At 39.5% G+C, this 13635-nt stretch overlaps 1 protein-coding gene and 1 long non-coding RNA gene across 2 annotated transcripts; one reads left to right on the top strand and one right to left on the bottom strand.

The window, feature by feature from the left end:
- Nucleotides 1-110: 110 nt before the first annotated feature.
- LOC105049940 (uncharacterized) lies at nucleotides 111-4325 on the top strand. The gene is made up of 2 exons (XM_010929747.4): nucleotides 111-3210; nucleotides 3639-4325. The coding sequence occupies exons 1-2, from the start codon at nucleotides 384-386 to the stop codon at nucleotides 4079-4081; spliced, it is 3270 nt and encodes a 1089-aa protein (XP_010928049.1). The 5' UTR covers nucleotides 111-383; the 3' UTR covers nucleotides 4082-4325.
- A 4947-nt stretch (nucleotides 4326-9272) lies between these two features.
- Nucleotides 9273-11330, bottom strand: LOC140859614 (uncharacterized). Its single transcript, XR_012143156.1, has 3 exons — nucleotides 10923-11330; nucleotides 9771-9841; nucleotides 9273-9620 (listed from the first exon to the last, which is right to left on the bottom strand). It is a non-coding gene; the product is annotated as an uncharacterized lncRNA (long non-coding RNA).
- Between the last annotated feature and the right edge of the window lie 2305 nt (nucleotides 11331-13635).

Below are 13635 nucleotides of genomic sequence, written 5' to 3'. Positions count from 1 at the left end.
TGTTATATGTATTAAAGAAACAAACACAAAAAAAGTATCAACTATATAAAATATATAATGACAGTAGCCACAACCCATGTTATCCCAAAACCTACCTTCCTCTCTGTTTCTCTCCACGATTAAATTATCCAGCCCTTCATGTCATCCCCAACCAGCCAACTTTCTACCAATCTAATAGCATAACCCAGACCCAATTGCATAAACTAAACCAAAGCCCATCTGCATGCATCCGACAATCAAAACAACAGCAAACATATTAAAATTAAAAAGCAAACCTGTTCTTTGGATCCAGATCTCATGCTTTTCTACTATAAACAAAACATGGGGTTCCTCCCTCTACAATCCCAACACAGATCATCTCCTCTCCCCTTCTCCCATCACCAATGCCTTCAAACCCACAATCACTGTCCTCTAGTTTCCACACCTTCAGTTCCATAATTCTTCTCCTCCTCACCATAATCTCTTCCTTCTTGTGCTGCCTCTCTATTGATGACCAAGCCCTGGCTCTCTTATCATGGAAGCAAACTCTCAACAGCACCACAGATGCACTCAGGTCATGGAAGCCTTCGGACCCCGATCCATGCAAATGGTTCGGCATCGCCTGCAATGCCAAATCCGAAGTCATCGGCCTAAGCTTGAAGTCAGTGAATCTTCAAGGTCCATTGCCTTCAAATTTCCAATCTCTCAAGTCCCTGAAGACACTCATTCTTTCTGCCACCAACCTCACTGGCCCAATCCCAAAAGAATTTGGAGACTACCAGGAGCTGGCCTTCATAGACATCAGCAGAAACCAAATATCCGGCGAGATCCCAGCAGAGATCTGCAAGTTGAACAAGCTTGTGTCTCTCTCTCTGAATTCCAATTCTCTGCAAGGAGCCATTCCCTCTGACATTGGCAACCTCTCAAGCCTTACTTATCTAACTTTATTTGACAATAATCTCAGTGGTGAGATCCCACCCACCATTGGAAAACTACAGAAGCTGGAAGTTTTCCGTGCCGGGGGGAACCAAGATCTCAAAGGCATATTGCCTCCAGAGATTGGAAACTGCAGCAACCTTGCCATGCTGGGCCTCGCCGAAACCGGTATATCAGGGAGCCTCCCTTCCACAATTGGATTGCTGAAGAAGATCCAGACCATTGCTATCTACACTGCCTTCCTCTCAGGTCCAATCCCAGAAGAGATTGGCAATTGTACTGAATTGACAAGCTTGTACCTGTATCAGAATTCTCTGTCAGGTTTCATTCCAGCACAGCTTGGCGAGGTCCAAAAGCTTCAGAGTCTACTCTTATGGCAGAACAACTTGGTGGGAGCGATCCCTCCGGAGCTGGGGCGATGCAAAGAGCTTGTTCTTGTGGACTTGTCACTGAATCTTCTTACTGGAAGCATACCTAGAAGCATCGGGAACCTCTCAGAGCTTCAACAGCTTCAGTTGAGTAGTAATCAGCTGACAGGTCTGATACCACCCGAAATCTCCAACTGCACTGCTCTGACCGATCTCGAGGTGGACAACAACTGGCTCTCCGGCGAGATCCAGATAGATTTTCAGAAATTGGAAAATCTCACCCTGTTCTATGCCTGGCAGAACAGGCTGACAGGGAATATTCCGGCGAACTTGGCCCGATGCCACAACCTTCAATCGCTCGATCTCTCTTACAACAATCTGACCGGGCCGATACCGAGGGAACTCTTCAGGCTGCAGAATCTTACCAAATTGCTCCTCCTGTCCAATGAATTGTCAGGATTCATACCACCGGATGTCGGGAACTGTACTAGGCTCTTCCGGCTCCGGCTGAATGGTAACCGGCTTGCGGGGGCCATCCCCGCCGAGCTTGGTAATCTAAAGAACCTCAATTTCCTTGACTTGAGCAACAACCGGCTCATAGGTCAGATCCCACCGGCGGTATCAGGATGCGAGGATCTCGAATTCCTCGATCTTCATTCGAATGCTCTCAATGGAGCCTTGCCTGATTCATTCCCAAAGAACCTCCAATTCATTGACGTCTCGGATAACAGGATCACCGGTCCGCTGAGTCCCGGCATCAGGTCGTTGCAGGAGCTGACCAAGCTTATCGCCGGGAGGAATCTGCTATCCGGCAGGATTCCGGTGGAGATTGGATCCTGCAGCAAGTTACAACAGCTGGATCTCGGTGACAATGCTTTCTCCGGTGAGATACCGCCGGAATTAGGCCAGCTTCCATCCCTCGAAATCTCACTCAACCTCAGCTGCAACCATTTCACTGGTGAGATTCCAAGCGAATTCTCCGGCCTGGGGAAGCTCGGCTGCCTCGACATCTCCCACAACGAGCTCACCGGGAACCTCGACGCACTAGCCTCGCTCCAGAACCTTGTAGCTCTGAACATTTCCTTCAACACCTTCTCCGGTGAATTGCCAGACACCCCGTTCTTCCGCAAGCTCCCACTCTCCGATCTCGCCGGAAACCATGGCCTGTTCATCTCTGGCGGTCCCACGGCCCATGAGGACTCATCTAGCAGGACCACCATCTCTGCCCTGAAGCTCGCCATGTCGGTCCTCATCAGTGTAAGCGTCGTGCTGCTCCTGATGGCCGCCTACGTGCTGGTTCGCACTCGCACCAGCCTGCGTGGAGATGCAGATGGTGGCGCATGGGAGGTCACTCTGTATCAGAAGCTCGATTTCTCGGTGGAGGAAGTAGTCCGGGGACTAACGTCGGCGAATGTGATCGGAACAGGAAGCTCGGGGGTCGTCTACAAGGTCAGAATTCCGACAGGCGACACGCTGGCCGTCAAGAAGATGTGGTCGTCGGACGAGTCAGGGGCGTTTACCAATGAGATCACTGCACTGGGATCGATACGGCACCGGAACATCGTCCGGCTACTGGGATGGGGAGCGAATCGGAGCACGAAGCTACTGTTCTACAACTATTTGCCGAATGGGAGCCTGAGCGGGTTCCTTCACCGGAGCGGGAAGGGGGTGGCAGAGTGGGAGGCGAGATACGAGATTGCGGTTGGGGTGGCGCACGCCATCGCCTACCTGCACCACGACTGCGTGCCGGCCATCTTGCATGGCGATGTGAAGGCCATGAACGTTCTGTTGGGGCCAAGATTTGAGCCATACCTGGCGGACTTTGGGCTGGCTAGAGTTTTGACCCGGGTTAATGATGGTGCTTATGCTAGCAAGTTGGATTCCAAGGCTCCTCGCATTGCTGGGTCTTATGGATACATAGCTCCAGGTAATTATTATTATCCAGTTTAACTTTTAATTCATGTCTTTAAAGATTAATTCAAAGCTATTGTGTTTTTTTTTTGATAGAATTTGCCTTGCTATGAGCTATATGATAATTTTCTTCTGACCAATTGGTGTTCTTAGTATTATATTAAGCTGTCTTAAAGTGTTTACCAATTAAAAGTTCCCTTGGCTTAAAACTAGGCCTTGATTCCTAGAACCTAAGGTGTTAGAGAGCCATACATAGAAAGCTCTTATAATTTATGGATAACACTTCGATCCACAGAGGCAGCCTCTGTTAGATGAGACAAGCCTGGTTGATGGAGATTAGGTTTAAAAGGTGAATAATAAGCTTAGATACTTTTGGGATCTATAGGGTTATATGTTATATATTCCATTATCATTAAAAATTAATCATTTGTTTTTCTGTAACAGAGTATGCTTCGATGCAACGAATCACGGGGAAGAGTGATGTCTACAGCTATGGTGTTGTTCTGCTTGAGGTCCTCACAGGAAGACATCCTTTGGACCCTACACTTCCTGGAGGAGCTCACTTGGTTCAATGGGTCCGTGACCACTTGCACAGCAAGCGAGACCCAAGAGATCTTCTTGACCCACGGCTCAGAGGCAGTCTGGACCACCAGATACAAGAAATGCTGCAAGCACTTGCCATCTCAGTCCTCTGTACTAGTCCTCGCGCCGATGACCGGCCCACTATGAAGGATGTTGCTGCATTGCTTAAGGAGATCAGACGACCGGTGATCGATGAGCCTAAGGAGGCCACCATCGATGCTGCCACCGCCGCTTCTTCGGACAGGAGCATGGCCCTGCCGGGCTCATCGAATTGCTCATTAGCGATGTCTGATTACTCCGACTGAAGTAGGATTGATAGCTTGTTAATGGTAAAAATTTTTGTAATGACCTATGGTTTTACAAGGTTTGCTTGCATTAAAAGCCACAAGTGATGTCTTGCTTGCCCTTGTGAATCACATTAATCTGTTAGATAATGTAGCTGTATTGGCTGAATTCTTGAAGTGTTTGATGGTTAGTACATCAACTCTACTGATGAAAGTAAATACTTTTAGGGGATGTTTGGTTGAGGAGAGTGAAGGTTTGGAATCGAAATCGGAATGGGTGACTCTCATTCCAACCGTTGGATTGGGAGGAGTTCTATTCCGATTTCGATTCCAAAGTGGAATGAAAATGACTCAATGTATATAGAACTCAATCTCTATTCTCTCTTATGGATTCAAATTTTTATTTTTATTTCGATTTCGATCACAAATTAAATATTTCAAAAAATTTAATCATTTTAATTTTAAATTATTTTAATTTTAATTTTTATTTTAATTACGAACTAAATGATTGAGATAACTCCACGGTATCAGGTTTTCTTTATCAATTGCTTTGGAGTTAAAAACGGACAAGGGAATGATGCATTGGGAGAAGAGAGAAAGGAGTGCGTTTGTGTGTGTGTGTGGAGGCTGGTGCAATGATTGGGGCGTTCGGGTTGCTAAACCGCCTATTTGAACTCCAACAATCGCGACCGAGGACAAGAATAAACTATCTTTCCAGCAAGACTTTCACATGGCCTCGCTTGCTGCCAACGCACTGCCCACGTGGTACAGATGGACTTGTCAGCTTAGAATGTGGAGGAATCCCAAAAATAAGAATAATCAAAATCTTATCTTTTATGCCATGCCTTTTTATGTGTCGTTTAGTATTTGCCTGCTATGACCGGTGTTAACCAAGCAAAAATCAAGTTGGGAGAAAAAAATATATATTTTTTTCTTCCACACAATACAGTAAATTCGGATGAAAATATTTTCAAAAAAATAAAAATATTTTATTTTGGTGTAAGTAACCAAAGCATGTTTGGCTGAAATGGGAATGATAATGAGTTGATTTTAATTCAAATTGTTTATTTTTAAAAAAAATATTTTTATTTTAATTTTAAAAAAATTTAAATATTTTAATTTTTTAAAATTTAATATATATATTTTTTAATATTTAAATTTTATTTTAATTTTAATTTTAATTTTAAAATTAAATATATCAAAAAATATGATTATTTTGACAACCATTTCAATCTATACTGATTTCAATTATACTTATCAATCATAGATAGCGTAATTAGATCTATGTAAGCTCTATTAATTCTTTAAGATTAAGCCTTCTCTTAAGATCGATGGATGGAAAGGAATTTTTTTTTTTTTTCAAATAGGAAGCAGTAAAAGCTTACAGCAGTACAAAAACGGAGGTACGGGGGGGGACCAGGCAAAAAAGAATGATCTAAATGACAAGAAACGTAAGATTTCTAGTGAAGCATGTGGTGTAACGGCTCCGACCGAAAGCTGCGGCACGGAGGGATGGCCACTTCCGCTGCTGGATCCACGCCTCGCTCGTCAGACTGCCGCCATGTCGGTTTCCTCTTGGCCGGTTTGTACACCGCGAATCCGGGTACAGCCGAGCGCTTTCATCGACGCTCGTGTCCGAGTTCCAGTTCCAGCCCATTCCAATCCTTCGGCTGTTAGCTTCCAGCAATTATTGGAGAGAAAGTGTTAGTATGGATCAGCACTAGCTACCTTTTTTTTTAATAATATGGACCATCAAAATATTTTTTTCTCAAAAACTTTTCTTTTTCATTTTTTATTCAAAAACTTCCGTGGCAATTATAAGACCATCTACCCTTTCACTCGAAGGATGAAATGATTGTGACATCTTATATGGCCGACCATAATGGCACCATGTTACGAGAAGCTTCTTCAATTTGAACCTAACAACTTCAGGATGGGTTGGAGTTTACCTTTCATGGGAAAAAATAATTGATCTTCCTTCATGATTCCAGGTGATGGATAGTCTTGGATCTAAAAGCACTTCGAACTCCATTCGTTCATCTATGTAAGTACATCTCAAAATAGCTATTGCCGGATTCATGCAAGGGAAGACAAATCATTCTTTGACGTGAAAGATGCAATCCAAATAGGGATAGTACAATCGATCTGATCCGATGGATATGTATTTTTTCAAATCCGATCAAATATGAAATATAGAGTGTGATCGAATTTGAAAAAAATTCAAAAACTATAGCACGGATATGAATGGTACTGTTTTCTACTCAAATCTGAATCCGATCCAAACTTATGAATATGGATAATATTCGAATCCATACCTGAATATATATATATATTCAATTTATAGTTAATATGATAATTATATTAGTTTCATCAATTATTGAATTGTATTTGTATATTTTTTCTTCATTTTCATTATCTTTTAGTATCTCAAGCTTCTTCTTTACTTAATATTGTTTACTGTAGAATAATATAATTAATATTTTTATATCTTAAAAATATTATAATTTTGAATTCTTTATCATTTTAAATAAGTTCTAATAGAGATAGTCTTGTTTTATTTAAAAATAATGTCCTTCCATCTTTATAAATTGAGGAATATAAACTTGTTCAAAATACCAATAATAATAATAATAATTACTTTTTTTCTTTTCTTCATTATGATTTTGTCTTTAAATAGATAATTTCAATTCATCCCATAATAGTGCTTCATCTTTAATTCATAAAATTATTTTAGTTGTTTATTTTTTTTAGTATGGGATGGATATGGGGCAGGTATGGGTTGGATACAGAAAAATAGGTTACCCGTGGGTATCCTCGAATTCATTAGGTATGGAGATGGATATCTCTTTTCTTATCCAATCGAATATCGAGTAGAATTTGAGTATAGGATATTAAGTTCGGATTTGGAGATGGTTAGTAAAATACCCTATTCAAACTCTATCCGTTGCTATCCCTAAACCCAAACCCGCCCATATGGTTGATGCTAGTGTCTATATATACTGACCTTGTAAAGCAATCGTTGCAGAAAAAATGGATAAATTATTTTTTTGATTTTTGAACTTTGTTGGATTTTTTTAAAAGATTTCTAAACTGCAAAAAACTAAAATTTAGTTCCTGAACTATTTGAATTATTTTAATGTTGTCCTTAGATAGACAGATTTCTCTCACCAGGAATCTGATATGGCAACCACTGGTACTCATATGGTACTTATATGGTATTAAGATTTAAAAAAATTATTGACATGGCAAAAACAATAATCATTTCTTCTTCCCCAATCTAATTTTCTTTTTTTCTTCTCTGATTATCTTTCGGTCCCTCTTTTTTCTTCCTTCTTGCTAAGAGGAATTATTATTTGAGGACATTGGGGTTGGAATTGGAAGAGAAGATGGTGAAACTGGCATCGGCTCGGTGGGAGGTATTAGAAGGAGGTGATGGGAGATAAATGGAGAAGAAGAACCGAGCAAAGAAGGAGGATAAGGTCATGAAGGAAAGGAGGATTTTCTTCTTTCTCTTCATTTTTCATTGGAAGTATGGGGATGAGAAAAAGAGAGACGGGATATGAGATATTTGAAGAGAGGGTGGGTAGAGAGAGTTCAGTGAGATGAAGTAGTGAAAAATAAAAAAAAAAATAGTTGGGAGGGAGAAGGAGGCTTGAGCTATGGAGAGAAGAGGATTTTCTTTCTTTCCCTTCTTTTTCCATTAAGATTTTGGGGGATGAGAAGAAGAAATATGGGAGATGAGAGATCTGGGGAGGGGGTGGGTGGGGAGAGTTCAATGAGATGGAATGCTGAGAGATAAAGAAGAAAAGATTGTGATAGGAAGGAGACAAGGGCCATAAAGGGAAGAGAGCTTTTGTTGTTTTTTCCATTAAGATTTTGGGAGATAAAAAGAAGATAGATAGGAGATGAGAGATACGGAGAAAAAGATAAAATTAGAGATTTTGGTCATGTTAGTAGTATTTTTTAAAATATTTTAAGCCACATCAGCACTGGTTTAAGTCATGCGAGTAAAGTTTGCTCCACGTAAGTACTGGTAGTTGTCACATCGGATTTTTAATGAGAGAAAACTATTGGAATCATATCTGATGGTAACGTTAAAATAGTTTCAATAGTTCAGGGGCTAAATTTTAATTTTTTATAGTTTAGGGATCTTTTAAGAATATCCGACTCAATTGAGGGATCAAAAACGTAATTTATCCAAAAGAAATGATTAAGGAGTAGGGAGTCAAGCTTTCGAGCCCCAGAAGATCATGAAAAGAAGATAAACTATGGCAAAAAATTCTAGAAAAGTTGCTCAACAAAACCTTTTCTTCCTTGCATTCCCATTTGTTTATCTTTTATTCCTCATAGTTCTCCCCCATTAAAACATCAAAACAAGTTAACCCCACTTCTAGAAAACACAAGTATTTGGCCTATGAAGAAAAGAAATCTCTTCTCCCGATGGGTAACCTTCCCACATTCATGTGGCTCCCACATTTGGAGAACTGTCTTATCACATGTTATGGCTAAAACTTGTCGTGCATCTGATCTTAGCATTTCGTTCTTCTTTTTCTACCTATTGCCTTGAATACTTAAAAGTTCGACTTCACATTGCGGTCGGCCAATTATAAGCACCAGTTGGTTTGTTGTTGTGAAGTATATGTTCCTTGTTCTTAGCACATCATACTCTGATTTTTTTCTGGTTCTAGTTTTGCCAGACCTCTCTAATTTTTTCTCAACACCTTATCATGCTTGGAGGGAGCATCAGCACATCGAGTTCTTACAGGGACTGCTAAGTGTGCCGAGCATGATCTTCATAAAGCTTAATAAGAAGGAACCAATTAAATCTTTCAAACAAACAATATTTTCAGCGTAGCAGCCCTTTCACAACCCTGCAAAATCTGTACCAAGATGGAACTAGGAACAGGGATAAAATGCCAAACATGGACATAAGCCCAGTGGATCAGAATTCTTTTTATGAAAACAAATTCAAGTGCCTTTTCCTTGCATAAATATAGTGGAGGCCAGCCATCTCATGAAGTGTTTGGCTGAGGGGATACATGAAGGTGTTTGAATGTGTTTCAAGCTTATGAACACACTATATGGGCTAGTTAGAGAAGATTATTTCATCATTTAAAATAAAATAGATGTCTGGTCACACAACCACACACTTAAGCTACATACCCATTTATTCAATGAAATAGAGAATGTTGATACTGATCCAAGTCGGCTGTGGCTGATCCAAGTCTGAATCATCCTTCTTGTCAGCTCTTCTCAAAATTAAAAACAACAATATAAACCAAAAAATAGTAGATAAAAAAAGAAAAGATGTTATTGCTGTGTCAACGTCAAAGATTTTGGAAGTTTCAAACATGCATCCATGAGTACAGTGGTTTGGAGAAGAAAGGTTCGAGCAGAGAGATTCAAATTTTAGCGTATCATGTTGCGTTTGACTTCTGAGACAAATACATGCACATCAGATTACTTAAATACTATTCCACAATAAGATCATCTATCAGCTTATCATTCGCAAAACTATCAGACTCCAAATCCTTAAAAAGATGTTGGAGTGGTGCTTCTCCTGTAAACAGAAAGCAGAAAGAGTTGATAGATTGAAGCGAAGGCAATTAGATATGCCACCAATTGATCAGCCAGCAAATAACTCATCTCAAATAAACAAAACACAGGAAAATCGTTTCTATCTGAGACTCCATGCCATGGACCAACTAACCGTTTTGTAGCAGCCTCAGCAATATGCGGTGAAACCACTCCAACCAGGAATTAGGAGAGAAGCTCCCTACACTGGCAACCATTTACAGCTCAAGTTTATGTTTAGCATGTATAAAAAAAAAAAAAAGAAAAAATAATTTTCTCAATGAAAGGGGAAGAAAAAAGGGATAAAACTCAAAAAAAAAATTTTGGACAAAATTCTGCATCACTAATATCAAGATTTAAGAAAAGGAATTTCAATCTAAGAAGAAAGATTGAATGCATTATGCAGAACTAACTGACTTTGGCATCCAAAGTTCGTACTTAAAGATTTTATCATCAAATTTTGGTATTCTGTGCGCATCCATTCTACAACCAGTGCTCACTTTTTATTTTTCAAAATAGTCTCTTTTTTGGTAATTTATATTTATGCTCGTAAGTTGAGCTCCAGAGGCTGATTCCCAACCAAAACAAAAGAGAGGGGGTGGTGCTTGGATTTGGAGGATTAGGGTGCATCTGAGAGTCAGCTTGTTCTTGCAGAAGGTTGCTTGAGGCTGAGGTCATCTTCCTATTAAGTCTATGCTGAGGGATAGAGGGATGGGCCTCCCTCCTAGCTGTCCAGCTTGTGATATGGAGCTTGAGAGGTGGAGCATGCCTTGTTTTGGGTTCGGGAGTCTTGCAGGTCTGGCGTTTGGCAGGCTACCTCATGAGGACCACCTAGCCAGAGTCCCCAGCATAGGTCTTCTTAGACATGGTGCGGTGGAGTGCTAGCTCAAAGGCTTTCGGGGCATGGGGTATTCGAGTTGCCTATCATATTTGGGAGATTGGGAATTTTCTTATTTTTGGGTCGAAGAGGTGCTCCATGAGATTTGTTTTGGAAAGAGCTCTGATGTGGACAATTGAGATTGTTCATATTCTATTGATTGATTTGGCCTTGAGACCTTAGGTCCCTTGGACTCCCCCCACTCTTGTAGTGACCCATCGGGTGTTCATCACTTGGGAGTCTCCATCTTCGAGCTATCTCAAGTTCTGTTGGTTCCGATGGTGCAGTGGAATGCTCAGGTATTTAAAATTTTCATTCAAAATATCATAGCGTATTGAAACTCAAATCACCAAGAATCCTTGATAATAACAATCAAAGCATATATTTAAACAGACAGGATAAGAAGAATACCTAAAGCACTATTTCCAACTTCTACTAGATGTCCAAATGTTCGTCCTTCAACGGTGATCTACACAGAAACTGAATTCAAGACACTAGCTCCTTGATTCTTCTTGCTGAATTCTTTTTAAAAAAATTCTCCTAGCTTTTTGGGCAGCACAACACTTCTCCAGTGCTTGGCTTCTCTCCCTCTTCTCTTGGCTTCCCTTTCTCTTCCTTTCTTTTTTTCTTATCTTCCTTAATTCTCTTCCTAAGTCCTTATCCTAAAATTAGACTTGTCCTTTCCAAACAAGACTTGTCTTGATAAGGAAAGGAAAGGAACTAATTGGACAATCTAAAAAACTTTATAAGAAAGAAGAGATGGAGGGATTGATTGCCTTCATCCGATGGCACGCCCCCTATTTATAATTAGCATAAGGATGCAATCTCAACCAAAGCCATCTGTTCCTCACGCCTCCTCCCATATTTATCCATGAAATTCTATGCCCAAAAAATCAGGATTTTATGAAGAGTTGCCTTAAAGTAGAAGGACTCTTCATATTGGCACTGAATTAAATCACCGATGTTTCATCGGTGTTTTTTCGAAGGGGCGTTCATCCTTTTCTCATGCCTCCTCACATTTTCTAAGATTATCCAACATCCAAAAAAATTAGATAAATATGAAGAGTTGCCTTCAAACAGAAAGACTCTTCAAAAGGGGGTGCAGAAACAACTCTCTGATGTATTCATCGATGATTTTCGAAAAGTCGTTAAGCTTCTCAAGGGGCACCATCAATCCAGGCCTTTGATCCCCATCCAATGGCCATTAATCCATGCACCATTCACCCTTTGGGGTGTGGAAAATATGAAAGAAATGAGTTAGGTGTGCGGGATTTAAAATCTATAACCATATGGACTCTTTAGTCCATATCTAGTTATGGCGCCAAGAGATAAGTTTTGACCCAATCCAATTGGGTCCAAACCAAATCAGAAAAAGCCAAATAGGTGCCAACTCTTGGCTAACCTAAATTAGTCCCAAACCAATTATGAGCCTAATCAAATTAATTCAGCCCAAATCAAAACCAAATCCGAATCTGATTCGAATCAAGAACTAGGGTTTGCAACACGTACTAGTATGTTTATTCTGCAAACACCAACTAATTCAATTAAATTCTTGATTAGTTTTCTTTGTGTGTGATCCATTGGGTTCCATATCTAGCCAGTAGTAGGTCCGGGAGTAAGTTGATCTAATTTGATTAGATTTTTTCTAATCGATTAAGGTCCAAATTGTGTTAACTCGAGTTCAGTAATTAGAACGCTTTATAATTGGTGATTGAATTAAATTTTTTAATTATTTAATCAAACATACAAGTCAAGATTGACGTCTAGCAACATATCATGACTATCCAGAAAATATAAAATTTGATGAAAATATCAAATATATCATTCAGTAGTAAGTTACCATACAATTCAATCCTTCGATCATCCCTATATCCCGAATATGTTCATGAGTATGAAAATATATCAAACTTAAATACATATTAATATCAATTTTTCATCAACCAATGATGACTCCAACGATGAAGTATTGAGACACTTTCTAATTTTTATCCTGTTTTTGATCAAAATTTTTTTTTTGAGTCATCTAGAGATGAGAATTCATAGGATGCCATCTCCTCTTACTAGAAGTGATCGATTCCTTATTGATCGACTCACAACCTCATACAGAATATCTCGTACATGTCTTAATACTATGTATTGGTATGAATTAAAATATGGATTCATGTGCATAAGATTTTATAGTGATCTCAGATCTAAGGATCACTTGCACAACTCTCACTAAGAAAATAACTTTTGATATGCAAGTAAGGCTCCATAAGATATTACTGTCAGTGAGTCAATTCAGTGAACTTATTCTCTCATAAGCACTCACATCCTCGTATTAGTGTCTTCCACAAGTGGTCGGTGAAATCAGCCACCCTCTCTATCGAGCATATATAGGATGTGCCAGTCTATCTGGAATATTGATCTCCGACTCAATATTTCAATGACTAAAAATATTTAGAATTAGAGTTTTAAGATTTTAGGTTTCACAAGCATGAACTCTTCGTGACTCTAAAATTATTGCTCTAATCTATAGGATTCATCATAATTTTAAATACAATAAGATGCAGCTAAAATAATGAATCAATACTTCATTTTATTAATTAATGAATAATATCATTACATGAGTTAGAAGTTTGCACAGAAAAGTCTCATCGCATTACTCATACGATTGGCTTGTAGGACATTCTTCTTTTAATCTCTCACTTGTACTAAAGCCAATCGCCTTTGTATCTCAATCCCATAGTATCGAGATGACGATCAAATAGCTGCTATGGTATGGCCTTAATGAATGGGTCCATTATATTATTCTTAGTATAAACTCATTTTAAGACAAGATGTTGTCTCTCAAGAATCTTTCGAACGAGGTGGAAGCATCTGAGGATGTGCTTGGACATTTAATGAGAACTAAGTTCCCAGACTTAAGCAACAACCCTAGTATTTTCACAATAAACTGGCTCTAATCATTCTATCTCAGGAACCACATCCAATTTTGTGATAAATTTCTTCATCCAGATAGCTTTCTTAGTGGCTTCACTAACAGTGATATATTCTGACTCAGAGATTGAGTCAGCTACAGTCAACTATTTTGGAACTCTTCCAACTTACTGCTTCGTCATTCAGGATAAACACATACTCTGAT

This window comes from Elaeis guineensis, chromosome 8, assembly GCF_000442705.2.
Source record: "Elaeis guineensis isolate ETL-2024a chromosome 8, EG11, whole genome shotgun sequence".
Classification (NCBI taxonomy): Eukaryota; Viridiplantae; Streptophyta; class Magnoliopsida; order Arecales; family Arecaceae; genus Elaeis; species Elaeis guineensis.
Note: the sequence above shows the minus strand (reverse complement) of the source record. Positions and strands in the feature narration are given on the sequence as shown.

Excerpts from the sequence above, each read along its gene's own strand:
- LOC105049940 (XM_010929747.4), top strand. The coding sequence starts at position 384 with ATGCCTTCAAACCCACAATCACTGTCCTCTAGTTTCCACACCTTCAGT. Across the intron at positions 3,211-3,638 it reads TTATGGATACATAGCTCCAG|AGTATGCTTCGATGCAACGA; the intron begins GTAATTATTATT and ends TTTCTGTAACAG.